General features: G+C 38.4%; 1 protein-coding gene across 1 annotated transcript in view; it reads right to left on the bottom strand.

Moving 5' to 3' along the window:
* Positions 1-509: 509 nt before the first annotated feature.
* LOC127876325 (nipped-B-like protein B) overlaps positions 510-22241 on the bottom strand; it is an 88709-nt gene continuing 66977 nt past the window's right edge. Inside the window, exons 40-44 of the mRNA XM_052421434.1 lie at positions 21659-21755; positions 17694-17808; positions 16143-16320; positions 13573-13791; positions 510-3194 (exon numbers count right to left, since the gene is read on the bottom strand). Coding sequence (XP_052277394.1) covers positions 2820-3194; positions 13573-13791; positions 16143-16320; positions 17694-17808; positions 21659-21755 — 984 coding nt within the window. The 3' untranslated portion in view covers positions 510-2819. The remainder of the gene's footprint in view (positions 3195-13572; positions 13792-16142; positions 16321-17693; positions 17809-21658; positions 21756-22241) is intronic.

Genomic DNA, 22241 nt, shown 5'->3' with positions numbered 1-22241 from the left:
AAGAACAAACACAATTTGTCAATTTTTGTTTTTTTAATCATTTTTGCCAGTTTTCTCATAATTTAGCTGCAGTTGCAGGTGGATGGTATTGTGAACAATGAAATGATGACAGGTTTTATGCAATTCTTGAAAAGTAAAAAAAACAGTATAAATAAATACAAGAACTAGGTATTCAACAGTCGAACTGTGCAAAACAATACACATATTTTTACAAGTTAATAAAACAAATTTACCAACACTAAAATGACTATGAACAGACAATTACATTTAAAAAGTAACTTTGCTTAATAACAGCAGTTTAGTTTTACAGGTTTAAAACATCATTTGCACATATATGGACAACAAAACAACATAAAATTTGGGAAAATAATCATTTTCTTCTAAAACAACATGTAAAACTATACTGCATTCACTCCTTTCCACACAACTAATTTCACTGTGAGGTGTTTTGTTCATTATGCTGGTATGAAACAAATTACTTTGTACACAGAACAAAATATCACAGAAACTCAATTTGATGGAATATTTATTTTTGTTAAGTGCAAGACATCAATACTTAAGGACAGAGAAACCAAAAAACAAAATAACTTTTTATCAAATCCATGTAATGCTCATATAAAGACATTTAACAAATCAATACTTGGATCATTTGATCACCAATACAACAACTGTTTGTCATATGTTAACATGACCGCAAAAAAAAATCAAGAAGATAGATCATACAAATCTGTAACTTTCCCCACCCACTGCCTTCAAGTGTCATGTTGCTTTTTTGCTATTGACTAGAAGTGCCTTTTGAAATTAAGTCTAATTAAGTAATATGAAACTATCATTCATATAAATTTGAGTCTATCTACGAATTCTTAAACATATAGATGTTTATGTACAATTTTTAAAACATCAATTATATTCAAAAATCCATCATTGGTTTGACATTAACTTAACATAACTATTAATATAAATATTTTAAAAATATATTCAAGCAAGAGATAAATACTGGAACTTGGAAGTATAAAAAATAACTAGATATTAATAAAATAATAATTCATACATTGCTACCAGTATAATTATTTATCGAGCACCACAAGGTTGGTAAACATGACATATCTTATTGCAAAATCATGAGCAAAGTGAAATTAAATTTGCCTAGTCAGTAGAAAGGTGTTTACATCACATCAAAAGGTCAGCATGAAATAATCACACATTTCAACAGAATTTTTTTTTCAAAAAGAGCTTTGCGTTTCTATTCTTATTTTCACATTTGATCAGCTAATTTATTTACTGTAGTAAATTTTCACATATTCAGTGAGCTTGTAAGATTTTCTTTTATTGTGTGGAAATACAATAATTGTTAGCAATTCATGTATTAACTTAAAATATGATGAAAAAACAATCATGTTCTGGATATACTGATCGAAATCTGAAAACAAGGTAAATTTTAATATATGAAAAAACAAACAATTTGTATTGCATTTTATTGCAAAATAAAGCTGAAAGTTATTAAAATCCTGTGTATTATATCACCTGAGATTAAGATGCACATATATTGTCTGTCAAAATGATTGTGTATATAAGTAAACAAGTCATTTAAATGCAAGACAAATACAGATGATTTTACACAAAAATTTACTTTCACATTCTCAAGATTTTCATAAAAAAGTGAAAAATGGCAAAGTTTCAAGTCGATAAAATTTTGATACCCATTTATCGTCAATATTAGCTAGATGTGTTTTTAATAAAAAATAAATTTTAAGTGTTTATTATGAATTATGTTGTAAAGTAAAATTAAGTATTTTGGTCATAATGCCACAAGGTCAAATGTCCCGGAAGTAATAATGAAATGTAAAGATTTTGACTGTAGCAGTATTTGAAATTAGAAAGACCAATAGACCAGATACCTTTCAGAATTAAGTGGCTCTTTAATACATGTACTTAGGCCACATTCGGTTGGACAACCATTATTGTCAAACACAGTTCGCTAGTTCTAAAGTTAAATGCAGTACTTGTTAAGCATCTTACTTTCAATATGATACAAACTTGGTATCTCAATTTTCATGGCACATATAAGATTGTAATTATGTGATGATTTTTTTAGCAAGCTTGATGCTTTTGATAAACTATATATAATTAACAGAGAAGTAGATCACATGATCTTTGGAACATTTTTTTCAATGAAATAATTCCATTAATTGTTGACCTACGTAGAGAAGGAAAGATTACAATTCACATCCTTGTATGTTATCATATGTAGTTTATGTATCCAAGGTAATTGGAATGACCATTCTTAACACTTAATTTTGTTCAGATTTTATCCAAGATAATTGGAATTACCATTCTTAACAGTTAATTTTGTTCTGATTTTAACATTTCTCTTTTAGAAATAGCAAAATTCATTATGATTATCAATACTCCTACCAGTACTTGATTCCTTTGGGACTTTCTGAAGACCTTGATCGTTTATCTCCACAAAAACCTATTCACACCTAAGGTTTATGTCAAAAGGTCATCTTTTACAAATTCTCATGTTCAGATACCTATTGAGTAAATCAGCACTTTCACATCTGCCCATCCACATTTACCAATCGAAAAATAGATTTCCAAGAGCTGAAAAACGCTGAACAAATTGTGGATGTTCACTTTCATATAGATACAAAACACACTGGATATACACTGTTGTGCACAATGTTGAAGTACCTAACTCCACTGTATAAAATGCTGTATCTTTCTCCAAACCATGTGTGGGAACTGCTGCTGCAATCCTGGTTCTGCATAAGAAAATATCACACTGCCATAATGCGGGTTACACTGATGTGACATTCTCAACTATACGGATCATAATCACTGTCATCCTCATCATCCGAGTCCGATCCGTAGCGTTTACGCTTCTTCTTCTTTTGCTTTTTATGTGACGATGGCGTGTGCACTGATGCATGAGATGGTGTGTGCGATGATCCGTGAGATGAGGATGACCTATGGCGAGATCGTGCAGCATTGTGATGTGAGTTCGGCGTTTGAGTGATATTATGAGATGACGCGGATTTGTTGCTGTGTGCCGACTCCTGAAGCTGAGATGCCCCAGGAAGCCGAAATGTCCGCACTAATGAACTTTTCTTTTTGTCCTTTTCACGTATTGCAGTCTGTAGTTTTGCTGCTGATATGATCATCGGGGGTATCCTTGGTTTCAAATTCTCCTCCTGTAAAGTATAGGATTCCAACGTTACTTTTAGATTAAATACATAATAATGTCATGCAAAAGACATACACACTTCATGTGTTTCAAATCAAATGTTAAGCTTCTGACATACTATGCTTTTTTGTATTAAATTTAATTGCTGATTGTACACTCACGATTTTCTAAATATATTTTAATTGATTTCAGAAATGTCTTTAGTAAGGACTTCTATCTTTAACTTTTATATTTTATATTTAAATGAATGCAAAATTAGCTATGAAGCATTCATTATGACAAGCAATTTGAACAGTTCCCTGTAATGCACTTTTTCAAGGTATGCGTTAATTGTGGGGACACACATTTTTATAAAAGGTGCTTACTGATATATAATCACTCATTGACTGATAAATAACTCACTGAAAACGCACTAGAGCAGAATCACATGACAATATAAAAATGCCTAACCTGAAGGAATACTGCATATACAAGAAACCGTGGGAGACGGGTGATGCTCCCCAATTTTTTTTGTCACAATATTGCACTATATATTCAGACAAGAGGGCCTGAAAGGCCCAAAGTTGCTCACCTGAGATAACAAGATATTATTGGGACAATGTGGCCTCTAGAGTGTTAACAAGATTTTACTATAGCCATATAAGGAAAAATGCCCGCCCCTTGGCAGCCATGTTTTTCAAACAAACGTAACCATTTTCGAACTCATCCAAGATATCATTGAAACCAATCTTCTGACCAAAATTCATGAAGATTGGACAATAAATGTGTCCTCTAGAGAGTGAACAAGGCAAATGTTGACGTTGCACAACGGACAACGCATGACGGACAAAAGGCGATCACAAAAGCTCACAATGAGCACGTTGTGCTCAGGTGAGCTTATAAAAGGAAACGTCTTGAGGGCACAGTAGTTGGGGGGGACAATAATTTTTTTATAGAAAATTTCAAAGGGCCATAACTATGTGAAAAATCATCCGACCAGAACCCACTGATAATATGCACATCTCCTCTTGCTAGTGAAGCTTTCCATAATGTTTCATTGAATTCCGGTCATTAGTTGCTGAGAAATAGCCCAGACAAGATTTGCACTATATGTACAGTTAATGGAAAATTTCAAAGGGCCATAACTCTGTAAAAAATCATCTGACCACAACCGGCTGATAATATGCACATCTCCTCTTAGTAGTGAAGCTTCCCATAAAGTTTCATTGAATTCCGGTCATTAGTTGCTGAAAATAGCCCTGACAAGAATTGAACTATATGTACAGTTAATGGAAAATTTCAAAGGGCAACAAGTCTGTGAAAAATCATCCGACGAGAACCGGCTGATACTATGCACATCTCCTCTTGGTAGTGAAGCTTCCCATAAAGTTTCATTGAATTCCGGTCATTAGTTGCTGAGAAATAGCCCAGACAAGAATTGCACTATATGTACAGTTAATGGAAAATTTCAAAGGGCCATAAGTCTGTGAAAAATCATCCGACGAGAACCGGCTGATAATATGCACATCTCCTCTTGGTAGTGAAGCTTCCCATAAAGTTTCATTGAATTCCGGTCATTAGTTGCTGAGAAATAGTCCCGGACAAGAATTGCACTATATGTACAGTAACGGAAAATTTCAAAGGGCCATAACTCTGTGAAGAATCATCCGACCAGAACAGGCTGATAATATGCACATCTCCTCTTGGTAGTGAAGCTTCCCATAAAGTTTCATTGAATTCCGGTCATTAGTTGCTGAGAAATAGCCCGGACAAGAATTGCATTATATGTACAGTTAATGGAAAATTTCAAAGGGCCATAACTCTGTGAAAAATCATCCGACCAGAACCTGCTGATAATATGCACATCTCCTGTTGGTAGTGAAGCTTCCCATAAAGTTTCATTGAATTCCAGTCATTAGTTGCTGAGAAATAGCCTTGACAAAAATTGTGCACGGACGGACACACGGACGGACAGACGAAGCGGCAACTATATGCTCCCCCCAAAATAAATTTTGGGGGAGAATAAAAATTTCATCAAATTCAAATCATAAGAAATATCATATATTTATCAAAAAGCAATGATCAACATGAAAATTCTCCAAGTGGAAAAACAAATTTTTAAAGTAAAATTCATTTTAATTATTAAATACTTACCTGTTATCTCTAGCTAATCCCTTTCCAGGGAGTTAATTATCTGGAAAACTTTAAGCGCTGGGAATCATCCACCTCTAATAAAGAAAACCAAGTCAGGTTAAACATAGTACAATGTAACCTAACCGGAAATCAAGAACAACAACTCATCTTTCCTTTACAAAAATCTAAAATGTCGATGAGCGGGGTGGGAGGTGGGACTTACCGATAACAGGTAAGTATTTAATAATTTAAATGAATTTTACTTTAAAAATTTGTTTTAATATCATAAATACATACCTAGTTATCTCTAGCTGATTTTGCAGCTGCGGCGGGAAGGTTCACATATTTTTTCCCATCACAGCAGAACCCATATTTAGGGTTTTCAGCCAGAGATAGTAGATCATGTCCTCAGATTATCTTTTTTAGTACCATATTGTACGTACTTAATTCTCTGATGGCCTAGAGTACTTACGCCATAGAAGAAATTACAGTTTGAGCCACAACAAGAGGACCCAACATATACAAATTGTCTGGTTGGTACTCAAGAGAACGAAGATAAAAAGAGGAGAAGGTGGTAGGATTCCTCCAGAAAGCAGCTTGAAGCACTTCAGACAGTGGGGTATAATTAATATAAGCCCACTGAAGCCGAAAGAGCTCTTAATTCATGCGGTCTTATCTTAAACAGGGATAAATCACTGGATGAAAGAGAAGAATAAGCCTTCTTAATTGTCGAGGCTATCCAACGGGAAATAGAAGCCGCAGGCACATCGCCCCCCCCCCCCTTTTAATGGAATGAAAAGTCTTTTACGAGAACCTCGAATAAACTTTACTCTCTTAAGGTAGAACTTCAAAGCCCTTACCAGGCAAAAGAGTCTATCATCATCTTCATGTCCACAAGTTCTAGAAAGACTTGGAACTTTGAAGGGTTTGGAAGCCTTAGAGGGAAGTTGATTTTTAGCAAGAAATCCTGGCTGACATAATAATGTAACAGATCCATCGACAGCATCAAAACGAAGATGGTTATCTCCTATAGAAAGAGCATGAATTTCACTTCTCCGTTTGGATGAAGCCATAGTAAGAAGAAAAACGGTCTTCCAGGTTAGGAACTGTAAAGAAGCCTGATCAAGAGGTTCATAGGGAGCCTTAGTAAGCGAACCAAGCACACAAGCTAAATCCCATTTAGGAGCCAGTGTTTGAGATACAGGACATTTAAGTTCCATAGCTCAAATCAGTTCCGAAATCGCTGGATCAGCACAGATTTGTGATGACTTAGTAAAGTAAAAGCCAATGTATGCGAAATCATAGATCTGTATCCTTTGATAGAGCTAAGAGAAAGTTTCTTATCATCAAAAAGATAGATGAGAAAATCCGCTATGCGTCTAGAAGAGGGATTGAGGGGATCAATTTTCCCTCGAATACACCAATTAGAGAAGAGTTTCCAGCGAGCATCATAGACTGCTCTGGTGGATATTCTCCTTGCAGAAGCAACGAGGGTTGAAGCCCTGACAGAAAAACGTTTCTTCTGCAGAGATTGCCTGATAACGGCCAGACGTGTAAGTGGAACATTACTTGATCCGCATGTAGTCTGCCGCTTTGAGACAGAAGATCTGACCTGTGAGGAAGTTTCCTGGGATAATCGTACAGGAGACTGAGAAGATCGTTGGGCCACCAAGGGGCAATCAGGAGTATCCGGTATGAGCTCATCCTGATTTTCGCCAATATTTGGGGAATTAGAATGGGTGGGGGATAGGCGTAAGCTTCCAGTTGGTCCCAAGCGAACGAAAGCGCGTCTATTGCCCACGCTGCTGGATCGTAAACTGGACTCACATACAGAGGTAGTCTGTAGTTGTGTCTGGTCGCAAATAGATCGACCAGGGGATAACCGAACTTGAAAAAGATTTGGTTGGTCACTTCTTGATGAAGTGTCCATTCCGATGGAAGTATCTGGTGTTTGCGAGACAACCCATCCGCCAGGGCGTTGAAGCGACCTGGTATGTATTTGGCCAGAGTATAAATGTTGAGTGTTTTGCAAAGAACAAGTAATTTCCTGGTTTCCAGACACAGGGATTGAGAATGTGTTCCCCCCTGTGCCTGGATGTTAGCCACCACCGATGTGTTGTCTGTTGACACCATCACACAAGAGTCTCGAAGATGTGACTGGAAATGAGATACAGCTAGAAATACTGCTCGCATTTCTAGATTGTTGATATGAAGGTGAGATTCCTGATGAGACCACAAACCTGAAACTATTAGACTGAGAGGTTCCAGGTGAGCACCCCATCCTTCCTTGCTCGCATCCGTGATTAGATGTAATAACGGTTGCTGAGGAAGAAGTGGTTCTCCTGCTAAGAGTCTCCTCGTCTAGCCACCACTGAAGATGAGACACTAGGGAAGGATGGATTGGAATCTGTTTTAACAGATTGCCCAGAGACCATTTCCAACAAGCTGAGAGATAATGCTGAAGAGGACGTAGGAATAGACGTCCCAACTGCACAAAGTCTGCTACTGAGCTCAGGATACCGTTGAGAGAGAGGAACTCTTGAGCTGTTATATGAGCTTGGGACAAAACCCAGTTGACCTTTACCAGAAGGTCTGATATAGGTTGACATGACACTCTGACCCGATTGATGTGTGTCAAGAAATTCATTCCCACAAAAGTGAAGTCCTGAGAAGGAATGAGGTCTGATTTGTCTGCATAGAGAAGGATTCCTAAAGAGAGGAGTTCCTTCGAAGAGAATTCTAGGTTGGTCAGAAGTAAATGACGATCGAGCTGGTGTAAGAGCCAGTCGTCAAAATACTGAAGAAGAACAATACCGTGAACTCGGAGGTGAGCTCCGACTGCGGCCATTAGTTTGGTAAAAACTCGTGGGGCGGTCGCCAAACCAAATGGCATGGCCCGGAACTGGTAGACTTGGCCATGAAAGGCGAATCGAAGGTACTTCCGGAAGTTGGGATGTATAGGAACATGGAAGTACGCATCTTCCAGATCCAAAGACACCCCCCAGTGCAGGGGTTTGATGGAGTTCTGTATGAAGGAAGGAGTCTCCACTTTGAAAGTTGGTTTGAGAAGGTACAAGGTGAACACTTTTAAATCTATTACTGGTCTCCAGGAACCATATATCTTTTGAACAAGAAAAAGACAACAGTAGAATCCTGGAGAATAAGGATCTTGAACCCTTTCTACCGCCTGTTTTTCCAAGAGCCCGAGAATGGACTGTGGAATTTGTGGATGCTGAGATACCAGTTCTATCGGAACCCGAGAAAGTGAAGGCCTTTTTTCGAATTGAAAAGTCAAGGCCTTTTGTAACCAGAGAATGAACCCATGCGTCCGAAGTAATTTGAAGCCAGCGGTTTGAAAAGTGGAAAAGTCTGGCCCCGACTGGTATTTCCGGCATCGGAGGTTGTGGAGGTAGAAACGGTAGGGACCTAGGGCTGATAAGGAGGAGGTACGCCCTTGCCAGCAGGTTTGAAATTCCTCTGATCCAGCTTGGGTTTGTTCTTTTTCCCAGAATCTCTACCAGAAAACTTCTTAGAAAAAGGTCTGTTATAGGAAGAAGACCTGTTAGGACCCGACTGTGCATTAACAGCAGGTCTTTTAGAGAAAAGATTGTTTCTCTTAGCCTTCTTGGTTGCTGGAACTGCTGGTGGCCTAAAAGAAGGCTGTTTAAAGGCTCCTTGGCGTTGTCCAGAATTGTTTCTAGCTAAAGAAGCATGAAGTTGGTCATCCTTGTCAGCTGTGATTGCTTCTTGTATCCTTCCACCAAAAAGGAAACCTGATGTGAGAGGAGCCGTTCTGAGTGAGTTCATACCTGGTTCTAAGAGAAAATCTTTAGGTAAAGATGAAAGGATAAGATCTCTACGAATCCTTAACATCTCAGACATTGAGGAAGCAGCATTATGTGAAAGGGATAATGCTGTTCATGATAGGTGGATCAATAAATCCCAAAGTTCTTCCAGAACAGAATCAGACCAATCACAAACCAAGTGTAACAAGGTTGCTAGCATTAAGTCTACCTGGTTGGATAGACCTAAAGATCTTCGCTCTCTACTTTCCCAATGTTCTATCATGGAAAAAGGGACAGACACTGAAGTAGATGAACTAGGCATCGTAAGCAAAAGCTTATTGATCTCTGGATCCTGCGATGGTTATTTAGAAAAATCTAAACCGGAAGCCGGATCGGGTACTGGTGGTTTGTAGTTACGTTCCTGAAGTTAAGACTCCGCAAAATCCTTCGGTACTTTCCACATATCTCCTCGTTTAGGAATCGTTTTATTCACTGATTCCAACAATTGAAAAACAGATAAGACAGTGGTACCAATCGGAAGGCGTGCATCTAAGCGGGAACGCGCCTTAGTAACCATGGTGGGATCAAACGTACGAACGAGTTGTTCAGTGATCGAGATCGTCGAATTAGAAGAAGTCTCCACAGGTCGTGGACACAACTCTTCACCCAGAGTCTGGAATATCAGCTCGTAAATTTGATTACTGGAAGCCAAAAATTTATCCGTATCAATGTCCGCATCCGATTCAGCTTCACTCTCTACAGGAACAGAGGTGTGTAGAGAAACAGCAGGAACAGGAATGAAACTATCTTGTGCCAGATTGTCTGGTAAAGATGAATTACCACCCACGACGTCAGCAATTTGATAATGCTTATCAGTATTGACCGGTACAAAATGACCAGACGCATTCTGTACCCATAGAACATCAGGATTCGAATGGGTAGCATTAGGGGGTACACGACTAGATACGGTCAAAGACACCCGTGGTGCTGAAAATGTAGCAGTAGTTGTTAGCTGTGCTCCTGAAGTTCCAACATGTGTGGCTGTCAACATGGGAGCCGACACATGTGGTGAGGAAACATGTGATTCCATAAAGGAATAAGACGGTGATCTACTATCCGAATGGTAGGTACAATGTCTATGTGAGGTTTGTCGACGTCCTCGTTTCCTGCGATGTCGCGATCTGGATCGGCTGCGATGTCGAGATGTAGATCGGCTGCGATGAGACCGGGATCTTCTGGAATAGCGTCTCCGTGAACGACGACGTGATCCCTTATGCGCGTAGCGGCACTGAGAATCGCTCAACGAAGATGAGCGTGTCCGATGTCTACTTCTTGATGACGAAGATTCATTCGTCGATGACGAGTAGGAAGAAGAGTCATCCGATGATGAAGATCGATGCCTTCTCAGGGTTCAACATTAACTTTTTTTACAGCAAGACCATTGGACTAGCTACTCTTAAAATGTACTAGCCAGAATATGATGTCTACTAGACCATAAATGACATATCAAATAAACACAAGTTTGTCATGTAACTGTTTAATCAGGATTTATCAGAAAATAATCAGGGAACACCAGAAAGTTATTTTGATGCATATAGTAAACAGTTTTTGCTTTTCTTCGTCAAATTCAAGCCATGGGAACTCAATTTTCCATTCAGGATATAATTGACGTTTTCGTTTTTCTTAATATTTACGTTTCCTGTCAGTTTTACCGTCAGATTCTTTATTAACTGATTTGTCGGTTGAAAATCCGAAATTGAACAATGCCATTCTTTAAATTATATTCTCTCGTCTGCTATGCCAAAATGTTTACATTGACGATACAAATTTTCGATAGAAGTGGTAAAAACATGCTGTTAAGTTTTACGACACTGCAGAAAATCATTAATATTCATGACAACTTGACCAATGGAAAAAAGCAATTTTTGCAGGAAGCCCTCCTTCGCTTTTTAAAATAGCGATGAATCATGTGAATGCTCGGCGTTTATTTTTATTCGCTAGTTTTGTTCAGATGTAAATAACGGATACGAGAGTAATTTTACACATTAAGAAAAAAGGTTTTTACAGCAGTAAGTTATAGTTATATGAATCAGTATAGATTTTTTTATGTACGACCAGTCGGACAAGCTTGCCCGCAGTTTTACTAGCCCGACCACCAATTTACTAGACAATGTCTGTCGGACGTGCCTTAGTGTCGAACCCTGCTTCTTCTGACTGTTGACCGGTGACCGGACCGGACTGGACCGGACCAGACCGGTGAAGGTGACCAGACCGGTCACCGATGACCTGACCGGTCATATCATGACCGGACCAGACTGGTGACCGGCCGGTCATATCATGACCGGACCGGTGACCGGCCGGTCACATCATGACCGGACCGGTGACTGGCCGGTCATATCATGACCGGTTACGTCACATGCCAAAGACCGTAGAATGGCAGCTGCCATTTGGTCAGACATTGATCGATCCTTAGGTCCACGATCAATGTCGTCGGTATGTATGGTGGGAGTCATACGGTCAGATGACGACCGACAGACAACACCACCATCGTGCCCGGTATCCGGTGACTGAAATGTCAGCTGGTCATCTGTGACCAGTGAAGTCACCGGAACATCAATGTCCGTTAGAGGTTTGTGGCGTTTGCGGCTGATCGACGTCCGACGGCGACCAGCTTGTTTCCATGTGTCGTAAGACCATAAATCGCACACCGCACATTTTTTAAACAGAGTACAACCGGTACATGCCAGGCAAGTGTCGTGAGAATCCCACCTTGCCTTGACGTGACCACACGAACCTCTTTTTGTAAGTTCATTTCTGAAAACAAATGAAACAGAAAGATCCTACAACAGACAAAAACAAGGGACAATTGTCACAAAACCAGGTTTTCATTGTGAAAAAAAAATCTGATAAAGGGAGAAAACTCAAACTGAACTTTTGAAATGACCAAAAAAAATTAACCCCCTTTGTAAGTTTTTTTTTTTTTTTTAAATCTATTTTTAGTCGTGGCAACCTTGACATTGGAGATATTGACGTGATTCTTTCGTGGGACACACCGTCCCATGATGGTGAACAAATGTGCCAAATGATTTTAAAATCTCACAATGAATGACATAGTTATGGCCAGGACAAGCTCATTTATGGCCATTTTTGACCTTTGAACTCAAAGTGTGACCTTGACCTTGGAGATATCGACATAATTATTTCACGTGACACACCGTCCAATGATGGTGAACAAATGTGCCAAATGATTTTAAAATCTGACGATGAACGACATAGTTATGGCTCGGACAAGCTCATTTATGGCCATTTTTGACCTTTGAACTCAAAGTGTGACCTTGACCTTGGAGATATCGACGTAATTATTTCGCGCGACACACCGTCCAATGATGGTGAACAAATGTGCCAAATGATTTTAAAATCTGACAATGAACGACATAGTTATGGCCCGGACAAGCTTATTCCGCCAGCCCGCCAGCCAGCCAGCCGCCAGCCAGCCCGCCCGCATTCGCCAATCTAATAACCAGTTTTTTCCTTCGGAAAACCTGGTTAACAATTGTTAAATTTAAACCACAATGTAAATAAACAAACGCTGTACAAATGCCCTCAATTATTTATTGAGGAAAAAGGCACGAAGTCCTCGTGGATTACCTATAGAAGGAAATGGAACGAAAACCTCGTGGTGCACGTGCTCATGTACATGAGCACTATAAACAAAGATACCCAGCAAAAGCAGAATTATAACAAAAACTGCAATAAAAAGTATATAAAAGTAAACCGAATAATCTACAGAAAAGATGAATTAAAAATTTATCCTTCAAACTCCGACAATAAACATGATTAAAAGAACGAAAAAGTCCTGAGCCAAAATAGGCGTGCACTCGTGGTTGTCCGGAAAGGAAAGATGAGTTGTTGTTCTTGATTTCCGGTTAGGTTACATTGTACTATGTTTAACCTGACTTGGTTTTCTTTATTAGAGGTGGATGATTCCGAGCGCTTAAAGTTTTCCGGATAATTAACTCCCTGGAAAGGGATTAGCTAGAGATAACAGGTATGTATTTATGATATTAAAACCTTACACTATATACATGTCCACCCAATAAGAATACTGCCAATGAATTGTCATAAGCAGGATTGTCCAAGATCAAATGCCAAAAGGAATTATAATTTAAAGGGATATAAATGCAGAATCAATGGAGCGGAAATTCTGAATGGATGCTGCATATTAAGTTTCATCAATTTTGGATCATTAGTGTCAGATATCTCGCACAGAAACAAATATGACTAATTGACATAAGGACCGACATCTAGTAGGGCAGAAACCATTATCGTTTCAGACCCTCTCAAACAGAATTCCATCAAAATAATTAGGATTGACAGACCAAGTGGTAACTGTATGCTCCCCCTTTTGTGGACCATAAAACAGCAAACAGTGGAAGGATTTACGTCAATCAAGAACATGCATGCACAAATAATTGCCATGATACATACTGAAGACTCCTTGTCCATAGATCCTGCATCCCCATCCTGGTCGATTACATCAATACTCGTCTTGGACTCATCTCCGTTTTCACCGTTCACCATGGTGTCCCCTCCCTCAGCTTCCTTCTGTTTGATGATGTATGTGGTGGTGTTAGCAACTGGTTTGTTTGCATTGTCTTCACTGTCGTCTTCATCGGGTGGGTCCACACTCAACATGAGATCCTTAAACTGGGGGACAGCAAGAAACATACAGTTGCATACAGTAAAACAAGAGGGCCTGAAAGGCCCAAAGTCGCTCACCCGAGATTCAAAGGAACTGACCTGTTCTGTGCAGCCCAAGTTGTCATTAGAACAAAATGTTCTTACCAACTTTCATGACTAGTGAACACCCTGGCAGCCACGTTTTTCAACAGACCAGATAGATTTTCATACACATCCAAGATATCATTTAAACAAATAATTACTGACAAAGTTTCATGCAGATTCATAAGTCCATATAAGGAAAAATGCCCCGCCCACTGGTGGCCATGTTTTTCAAGCAACTGGAACTAATTTCGAACTTGTCCAAACATCATTGGGACAAATCTTCTGACAAAGTTTCATGATGATCATACAATAAATATGGCTTCTAGAGTGTTAACAGGGTTTTACTATAGCCATATAAGGAAAAATGCCACGTCCCCTTGGCGGCCATGTTTTTCCACCAACCGGAACCATTTTCAAACTCATCCAAGATATCATTGGGACAAATCATCTGACCAAGTTTCATGATGATCGGACAATAAATGTGGCCTCTAGAGTGTTAACAAGGTTTTACTAAAGCATGATATATAGCCATATTAGGAAAAACGCCCCGCCCCCTAGTGGCCATTTTTTTTAAGCAACCGAAACCATTTTCGAACTCATCCAAGATATCATAAGAACAATATTCTGACCAAGTTTCATGAAGATAGGAAAATAAATTTGGCCTCTAGCGTGTTAACAAGGTTTTACTATAGCCATATAAGGAAAAAATGCCCCGCCCCCTGGCGGCCATGTTTTTCAACCAACCAGCATCATTTTTGAACTAGTCCACGATATTATTGGGACGAATCTTCTGACCAAGTTTCATGAAGATCGGACAATAAATGTGGCCTTTAGAGTGTCAACAAGATTTTACTATAGCTATATATAGCCATATAACGAAAAATGCCCCGCCCTTGGCAGCCATGTTTTTCAAGCAAACGTAACCATTTTCGAACTCATCCAAGATATCATTGAGACCAATCTTCTGACCAAATTTCATGAAGATTGGACAATAAATGTGGCCTCTAGAGTGTTCACAAGGTTTTACTAAAGCCATATAAAGCCATATAAGGAAAAATGCCCCGCCCCTTGGCAGCCATGTTTTTCAAGCAAACGTAACCATTTTCGAACTCATCCAAGATATCATTGAGACCAATCTTCTGACCAAATTTCATGAAGATTGGACAATAAATGTGGCCTCTAGTGTGTTAACAAGGTTTTACTATAGACATATAAGGAAAACTGCCCCGCCCCCTGGCGGCCATGTTTTTTCACCGATCTTGACCATTTTTGAACTCTTCCGTGATATAAATGAAACCAATGTTTCGACCAAGTTTCATGATGATAAGGCAAAAATTGTTTCGACCAAGTTTCATGATGATAAGGCAAAAATTGTGACTTCTAGAGTGTTCACAAGGTTTCTCTATAGCCATATAAGGAATACTGCCCCGCCCCCTGGCGGACATGTTTTTCAACTGACCGGAACCATTTTTGAACTCAACCAACATATCATTTAGACAAACATTTTGACAAAGTTACATGTGACTTCTACATTTTGACCCAGCATGACCCAGTTTCGAACTCAGTCGAGGTATCAATGGGACAAATGTTCTGACCAAATTTCATGAAGATCAGACAATAAATGTGGCCTCTAGAGTGTTCACAAGGCAAAATGTTGACGACTGACGACGCACGACAGACAAAAGGCGATCACAAAAGCTCACCATGAGCACGACGCACGACGGACAAAAGGCGATCACAAAAGCTCACCATCAACGTTGTGCTCAGGTGAGCTAAAAAAAACAACTGATGCTGTAGTTGGCTTCTTGGTAATTCAATAAACACCTTGTCACAAATGTGACACATTTATAACATTTCATGCTGACTGAGTAGGAAAGAAGTGGGTTATCAAAAATTTATACAACCAGGATTTTTATCTTTGTAGAAAACATGGTTAAAAATAAGAGTTTGCATTATTAAGTTGATATGTTCAGAATAACAGAAATGTAACTGTAAACCCTGCACAGATCTCTCCATATCAACAATATTAATTATCACTTTGTCCTTACAAGCCCTAATTTGTTCTTTGAGTGTAAAATACTTTGGAGTTTGAAGAAAGTTGAACAAGAGGGCCATGGGCCCTAAGGCGCTCACCTGAGACCCAAAGGAACTAAACTATTCTGGGAAGGTGGAGTTCAAAATAATATAAGTACTTCATACAGACGGGCGTACATACTTAAACAATCTTTTACAGTTGACGCTTGAAATCATAAACTAAAGCAATGTTGGCTTACATTGAGGTAATCATCGACCAGTTTATCACATTCTTCTTCAAACGTTTTTTCCTCACCACTTCCCTTTTCACGTATTACGCTTAGCACAGCCTCTGGGTTAAACTTCACCAATGCTTTCTTTGGCAGTGGCTTGTCATACACTTTTGCTGCCTCCGTGGGAGAATAGTTCTGGATTTTGCTGAAAGGGGAATACAAGCATCAATTATGTGTTGACATCATGCGGCTCTTGATCAGTTCAACACAGTTATAGCCCTTGATCGCTTCATCAACAGTTACATACAAGGAGCAATCTTTTCAATGTTACAATGTAACAGTCCTGCTATGAATGTACTAGAGTGGGCAAGTTTCAATGAAAATTTGAATTTTAGCCTAATGAAAAATGGGACAATAATTGTAATGTTTATGAATGGTGCAATCCAATGACTACTTGCTCCTGGCAAGGCAATGTGATAACTAAAACCTTATTGTCATACATGCCATAATTTTTCAGACCAATTCCGGGACATTCGAGTTAAATTGTCCGGGACTTTAAGCCGATTTTCCGGGACATGTATAAAATGTAGCGATATTTATAGACATATGCATTTTTGGTATGTTTTTTTTTGTTTCGCATCGTTAATTGCAAAAGTTCGAAAGCCTATCCGAAATACACTTGATCTATTAACGTCAAATTAAACATTACTACTTCCGTTACTAGATACAAGCCACGTGTTTTCAGTGTAAGCGTTCTAAACATAGATGGTGACGTCACTGCGTTATTGTTAAGACCGGTGTGTAACGCGTAGTTGTTGATACGCCTTTATTCATTTATAACATTTATATAATAAAAAATACAACAATACAGTACCGTTAGATCGTCAACTCAAATCAATTCACAATACATACAACCAATCACAATTAATTTTTTACTCAGCGATGTTGGACTTCAGATGTGTGAACAACTATCGTTTGCCCGTACGCAGCGGGAAATAATGACGTAGTAGATTAAAGTCAATTAACAACCACATTAAACAATGCCGCCTTTTCGGTTTGACCGCGAACGTGAGACAATCGATATGATAACAGGACCCCTGTTAATTGATCGATTTTGACAGGTAGCGTAGTCTGCCTATTCAGGTAGGCATTGTCATGGAGACGCTGCAGATATACACAGATTCGAGGTGCAGTTAAGCCTAAGATAAGGTAAATGTATATATGGATTTTGTAAATTCCGGGACATTTGTCAGATTTCCGGGACAGCGGGACAAGTTCTTCATTTCCGGGACTGTCCCGGACAATCCGGGACGTATGGCATGTATGTTATTGTTTTGAATATAAAGCAGTATAGGTTACTGATAACTTGAATTTTGTGAACAAATTAAAAGCTTTTAGTATCCACCAAAAAAGTTCATGTTCTATGTCACAAAAGTGAAACAACTTAACGTTATACAAGGATATGAATTCTAACTCAATCTGATGCTATAATTTCACAATATGGAAGGACTTGGGCACAGACCTAGGTTCTGAAAACCAAAATATAGATGATGTCAGGCAAGATTCTGCTTGGGTTACCTGTCAGTGAAGCCATACATGTCCTTGAGATGCTGTTTTAGGTACAGGAGCAGGATACAGCCCTGGGCAATCCAGATGATTTCCTTCAGGGGTGAGATGTCTTCAGGTAAGCGATCTGGGGTAAACAATATTTGGTTTTAACACCAGAAATAGTTTACAGGCACTAATGTGCCCACAACCCTTTTTTTTTAGAAACACACACATGAACTTTTGTGGATTTGTAAAATGGGGCATATTTGTTTGATCTTCTATATTTCTTTAAGGGAATTTCTTATTTGTGCAAACATCCTTAAAAATTGCATTTTCTGTGCATTTGTTGATGTTGACACCCCTTCACCTGACTAACAATAAACATTATCATACAATAACAAAATGTTTCAATTGCCCGCAGTGTCCGATTGTTATTTTTCTAAATATTTCAGTAACATTATTTCTTGAGCTTCATTAATATCCAATAGGCCGAATAATCAGTGGATGCAATATACCAGTATTGCACCAACAGACCAAATAGTCAAGTGTAATTGTAATAAAAACAGTTGAACTATTTACAACAGTTTGACAAGACAACAGCATAGCTCATGACAATAAACTAGTAGCAAAGTGCGAATTTGGTACATACTTGCTGACAAAAAAGAAACCTGTTCCTATCTGTATGTTAGACAAAAACATTATACCATTATTAACAGCAAAGCAAAATAAGTTAAGTCTAGAATCATCATAATAACAAATCAATTTAATAACTCAAAGGCATATTTTAATTGTAAAATTGCATTTTCCCATCCTTTTAGCAAGGCATCTAAGAATAGCAACTTGGGTTTTCCATGGCTCTCTACTTAGCTTCAAGTTATCAGGCGCTCATTCAAATGTGTTTTCATGTGAACAAGCAAATTTGTTGAATTGATATCCTCTGCTGAATAAATTTTGTTTGTGGATGGCTGCAAATCCCTTGATTTATAATATAATCATAACAAAAGCACCGCATAACGGGTGCCAACGCTTGGCTGCGAAAGCTTGTCAGATTTTTTTATTTTTTTTAGAGGTCACAGTGACCTTGACCTTTGACCTAGTGACCCAAAATTAAGGTGAGGTGTGTAGAACTCATCAAGGTGCATCTACATATGAAGTTTCAAAGTTGTAGGTGGAAGCACTTTGATTTTAGAGCCAATGTTAAGGTTTTAGCACGACGCATGCAGCGGACGGCTAACAGCGGACGACGAGCTGGCTATGACAATACCTCGGGTTTTCTCCGAAAACAGCCGAGCTAAAAAATAATTCAGTGTGTGGTAATTTTTTTTATGAATTGCAATTCTCCTCATTGATATCAACACCCAAGAAGTTTCATGTTGAAATATTGTAGCGTTTCTGAGATATAGCCTTGAAAAGGAACATCATACAAAAACAACAAAGGGCAATAACTCTTAGTTAAGAAAGTGTAAAGTTATGGTTCTTGTATATTGCACTTCTTCCCTTTATTTCTACACAACTATTAAGTTCCATGTTGAAAAGTTGTATGGTAGTTGAGTTAGCCCTGAAATGTTACATCAAATACTAAACAAGAAACCGTCGGAGACGGGTGATGCTCTCCAAAGTGTTTTTTTGTCACAATATTGCAATATATATTCAGATAAAAGGAAACGTCTTGAGGGCACAGTAGTTGGGGGGACAAGAATTTTTTTATAGAAAATTTCAAAGGTCCATAACTCTGTGAAAAATCATCCGACCAGAACCCGCTGATAATATGCACATCTCCTCTTGGTAGTGAAGCTTCCCATAAAGTTACATTGAATTCCGGTCATTAGTTGCTGAGTATGGCCCGGACAAAAATTGTGCACGGACGGACACACCGACAGACGAAGCGGCGACTATATGCTCCCCCCAGCATAAAAAGGGAAATAACTCTTATAAAAGAAAGTGCAGAGTTATGGTTCTTGGGCATGGCGCTTCTGGTCATTGATATATATACACCTCTGAAGTTTCATGTTGATATCTTATATAGTTTGTTAGATTTAACCCTAAACAAGAAATGTGTTTGCCAGAAACACTATGTCCCCTTCTGCGCCGCTTTAATTTAGTTTTTTTGACCTTTGACCTTGAAGGATGACCTTGACCTTTTACCACTCAAAATGTGCAGCTCCATGAGATACACATGCATGCCAAATATAAAGTTGCTATCTTCAATATAGCAAAAGTTATTGCAAAATGTTAAAGTTGGCACAAACCAACAGACAGATCAACAGACAGGGCAAAAACAATATGTCCCCCACTATAGTGGTGGGGGACATAAAAATTTAATGACAGACGGATGGTCGGACAGGAAAACGCCAATGCTAAATTCTCCGCATTAGGCAGGGGATCATAAAGGGAGCTAAACACATTTACTGACATTTCAAATGACTCAAAACTGGTTGCCCCCCTGAAGCTAATGTCAAAACTTCATGGATATATTTTGGATACAGTTTTGTCCAACATTTGAATTCAAGAGTGAGAGGAGTCATGAAAACTAATGTCCGACGAATAATATTAGTTTCACAGTATAAATTCTACACTTGACAAAATGACATAGGACCACAATTCAGCCTGTAACTGGTTGCAGTCAAAAGTTATCCCTTAACCATCACTTGCACATTGAGCTGTGAAAGTTTGAGCAAAATCTGCCTAGCAGTTTGGAGTTGAACAAGATGCGTTTGTGAAACACTATGTCCCCTCCATATATTTGACATTTGACCTTGGAGGATGACCTTGTTCTTGACCTTTTACTACTCAAAATTTGCAGCTCCATGAGATAAACATGCATGCCAAATATCAAGTTGCTATCTTCAATATTGCAAAAGTTATGGCAAATGTTAAAGTTTGACGCAAACCAACAAACAAACCAACAAACAGACAGAGCAAAAATAATATGTCCCCAAGTATAGACTGGGGGACATAAAAATATATACATGTATATTTGAAAATAAAACACAACTTTATATATTCTATATTGGAAAAAACAAAGTGACATAATTCTGCCAAAACAAATTTTAGCCTACCGTAAATACACAAATATAATACGCACTTTCTTACCAGCCGAATTTTTCTTCAAGTAAGGGGTGCGCATTATAAACAAATGTAGAGCAGAACAAAAATTTTCCTGTGAACATTTTTAACTTAATCATTGTTATTCGCTGCGTGTCAGCCATTTTTAATTACACCATTACATCAAAGGGTGGCAACTGTGCTTACGGTAATTGTCATGGCTACACCGTATATTACCATACATGCTAAATAAACCAACCATAGGTATTATAGATACATAATAATAATACTTATTATTTTATTATTATAATTATTATCGTTCTGAATGTTGTCAAATGGAATTAAATGTTATAAAAAACGTCTCTGTTTTGTTCTTTTGCAATTATGACTGCTTGACCCGGGTGTCAGCAGGTGGCCAGTATGTTATCGGTAAAGGTGTTGAGAAGGGCCATCGCTCGTCAGCAGGACCCGTATATTCGAGATGTTGATAAAAGCCGGGGTATTATTGTATTACTGTGAAACAGATGGTTGATAACCCCAATTGATTTGCTATTTTCACAACACAAAAATATATTGACACATTTTTCCGGAAAATGACCATGTCATGTTTTTTTAAATCATATTTTACTCGGATTTCAACTTTTACCGATAAATTTGGACCAAACTCAGGGGTGCGTATTTTACACGAGGGTGTATTGTATTTGTGTATTTAAGGTAAATTCCTTTCTTAAAAATCATCTACAAATTAGGTTCATTTAAGGGTGAAAGTTTGCACATGATCCATCCAGTGGTTAAAGGAGTTGAAAATTGTGGGGCAATTAGTTCAATAATAGAACAACAGGCAAAGGCCCATAATTCTGCCAAAACTTGTCGAAGCCGAAATTCGTTTCTTAACAATTATATTGACATTGCAGTTATTTGCATGATTTAAAACAATGTACACAACTCGCCTATTAATGTATCTTTATCATCGTCATCATCATCATATGCTGCATGCCTCTGGTTTTCTGATAGTCCATTCTCGGAAAAATTTGGTGGAGACAACATCTGCAAATCAAACCATATAAATCAACCACAACTAGTAAAGCTGTAATGTCAGGCACCAAGGCTGAAAATGTCCCCAAAACTGATAGACAGAATGAATAAAACTTTAAAAAACAAGAGCTGTGTTCCTGAAACACAATGCCCCCTACTGCGCCGCTTTGAAGCCATATATTTAACCTTTGACCTTGAAGGATGACCTTCACCATCACCTTTCACCACTCAAAATGTGCAGCTCTATGAGATGAACATGCATGCCAAATATCAAGCTGCTATCTTCAATATTGAAAAGGTTATGGCCAATGTTAAAGTTTTCGGACGGACAGACGCCATATATTTGACATTTGACCTTGAAGGATGACCTTGATCTTCACCTTTCACCACTCAAAATGTTCAGCTCCATGAGATACACATGCATGCCAAATATCAAATTGCTATCTTCGATATTGAAAAAGTTATGGCCAATGTTGAAGTTTTGGAACGGACAGACAC

This window comes from Dreissena polymorpha, chromosome 4 (assembly GCF_020536995.1).
Source record: "Dreissena polymorpha isolate Duluth1 chromosome 4, UMN_Dpol_1.0, whole genome shotgun sequence".
Lineage (NCBI taxonomy): Eukaryota > Metazoa > Mollusca > Bivalvia > Myida > Dreissenidae > Dreissena > Dreissena polymorpha.
Note: the sequence above shows the minus strand (reverse complement) of the source record. Positions and strands in the feature narration are given on the sequence as shown.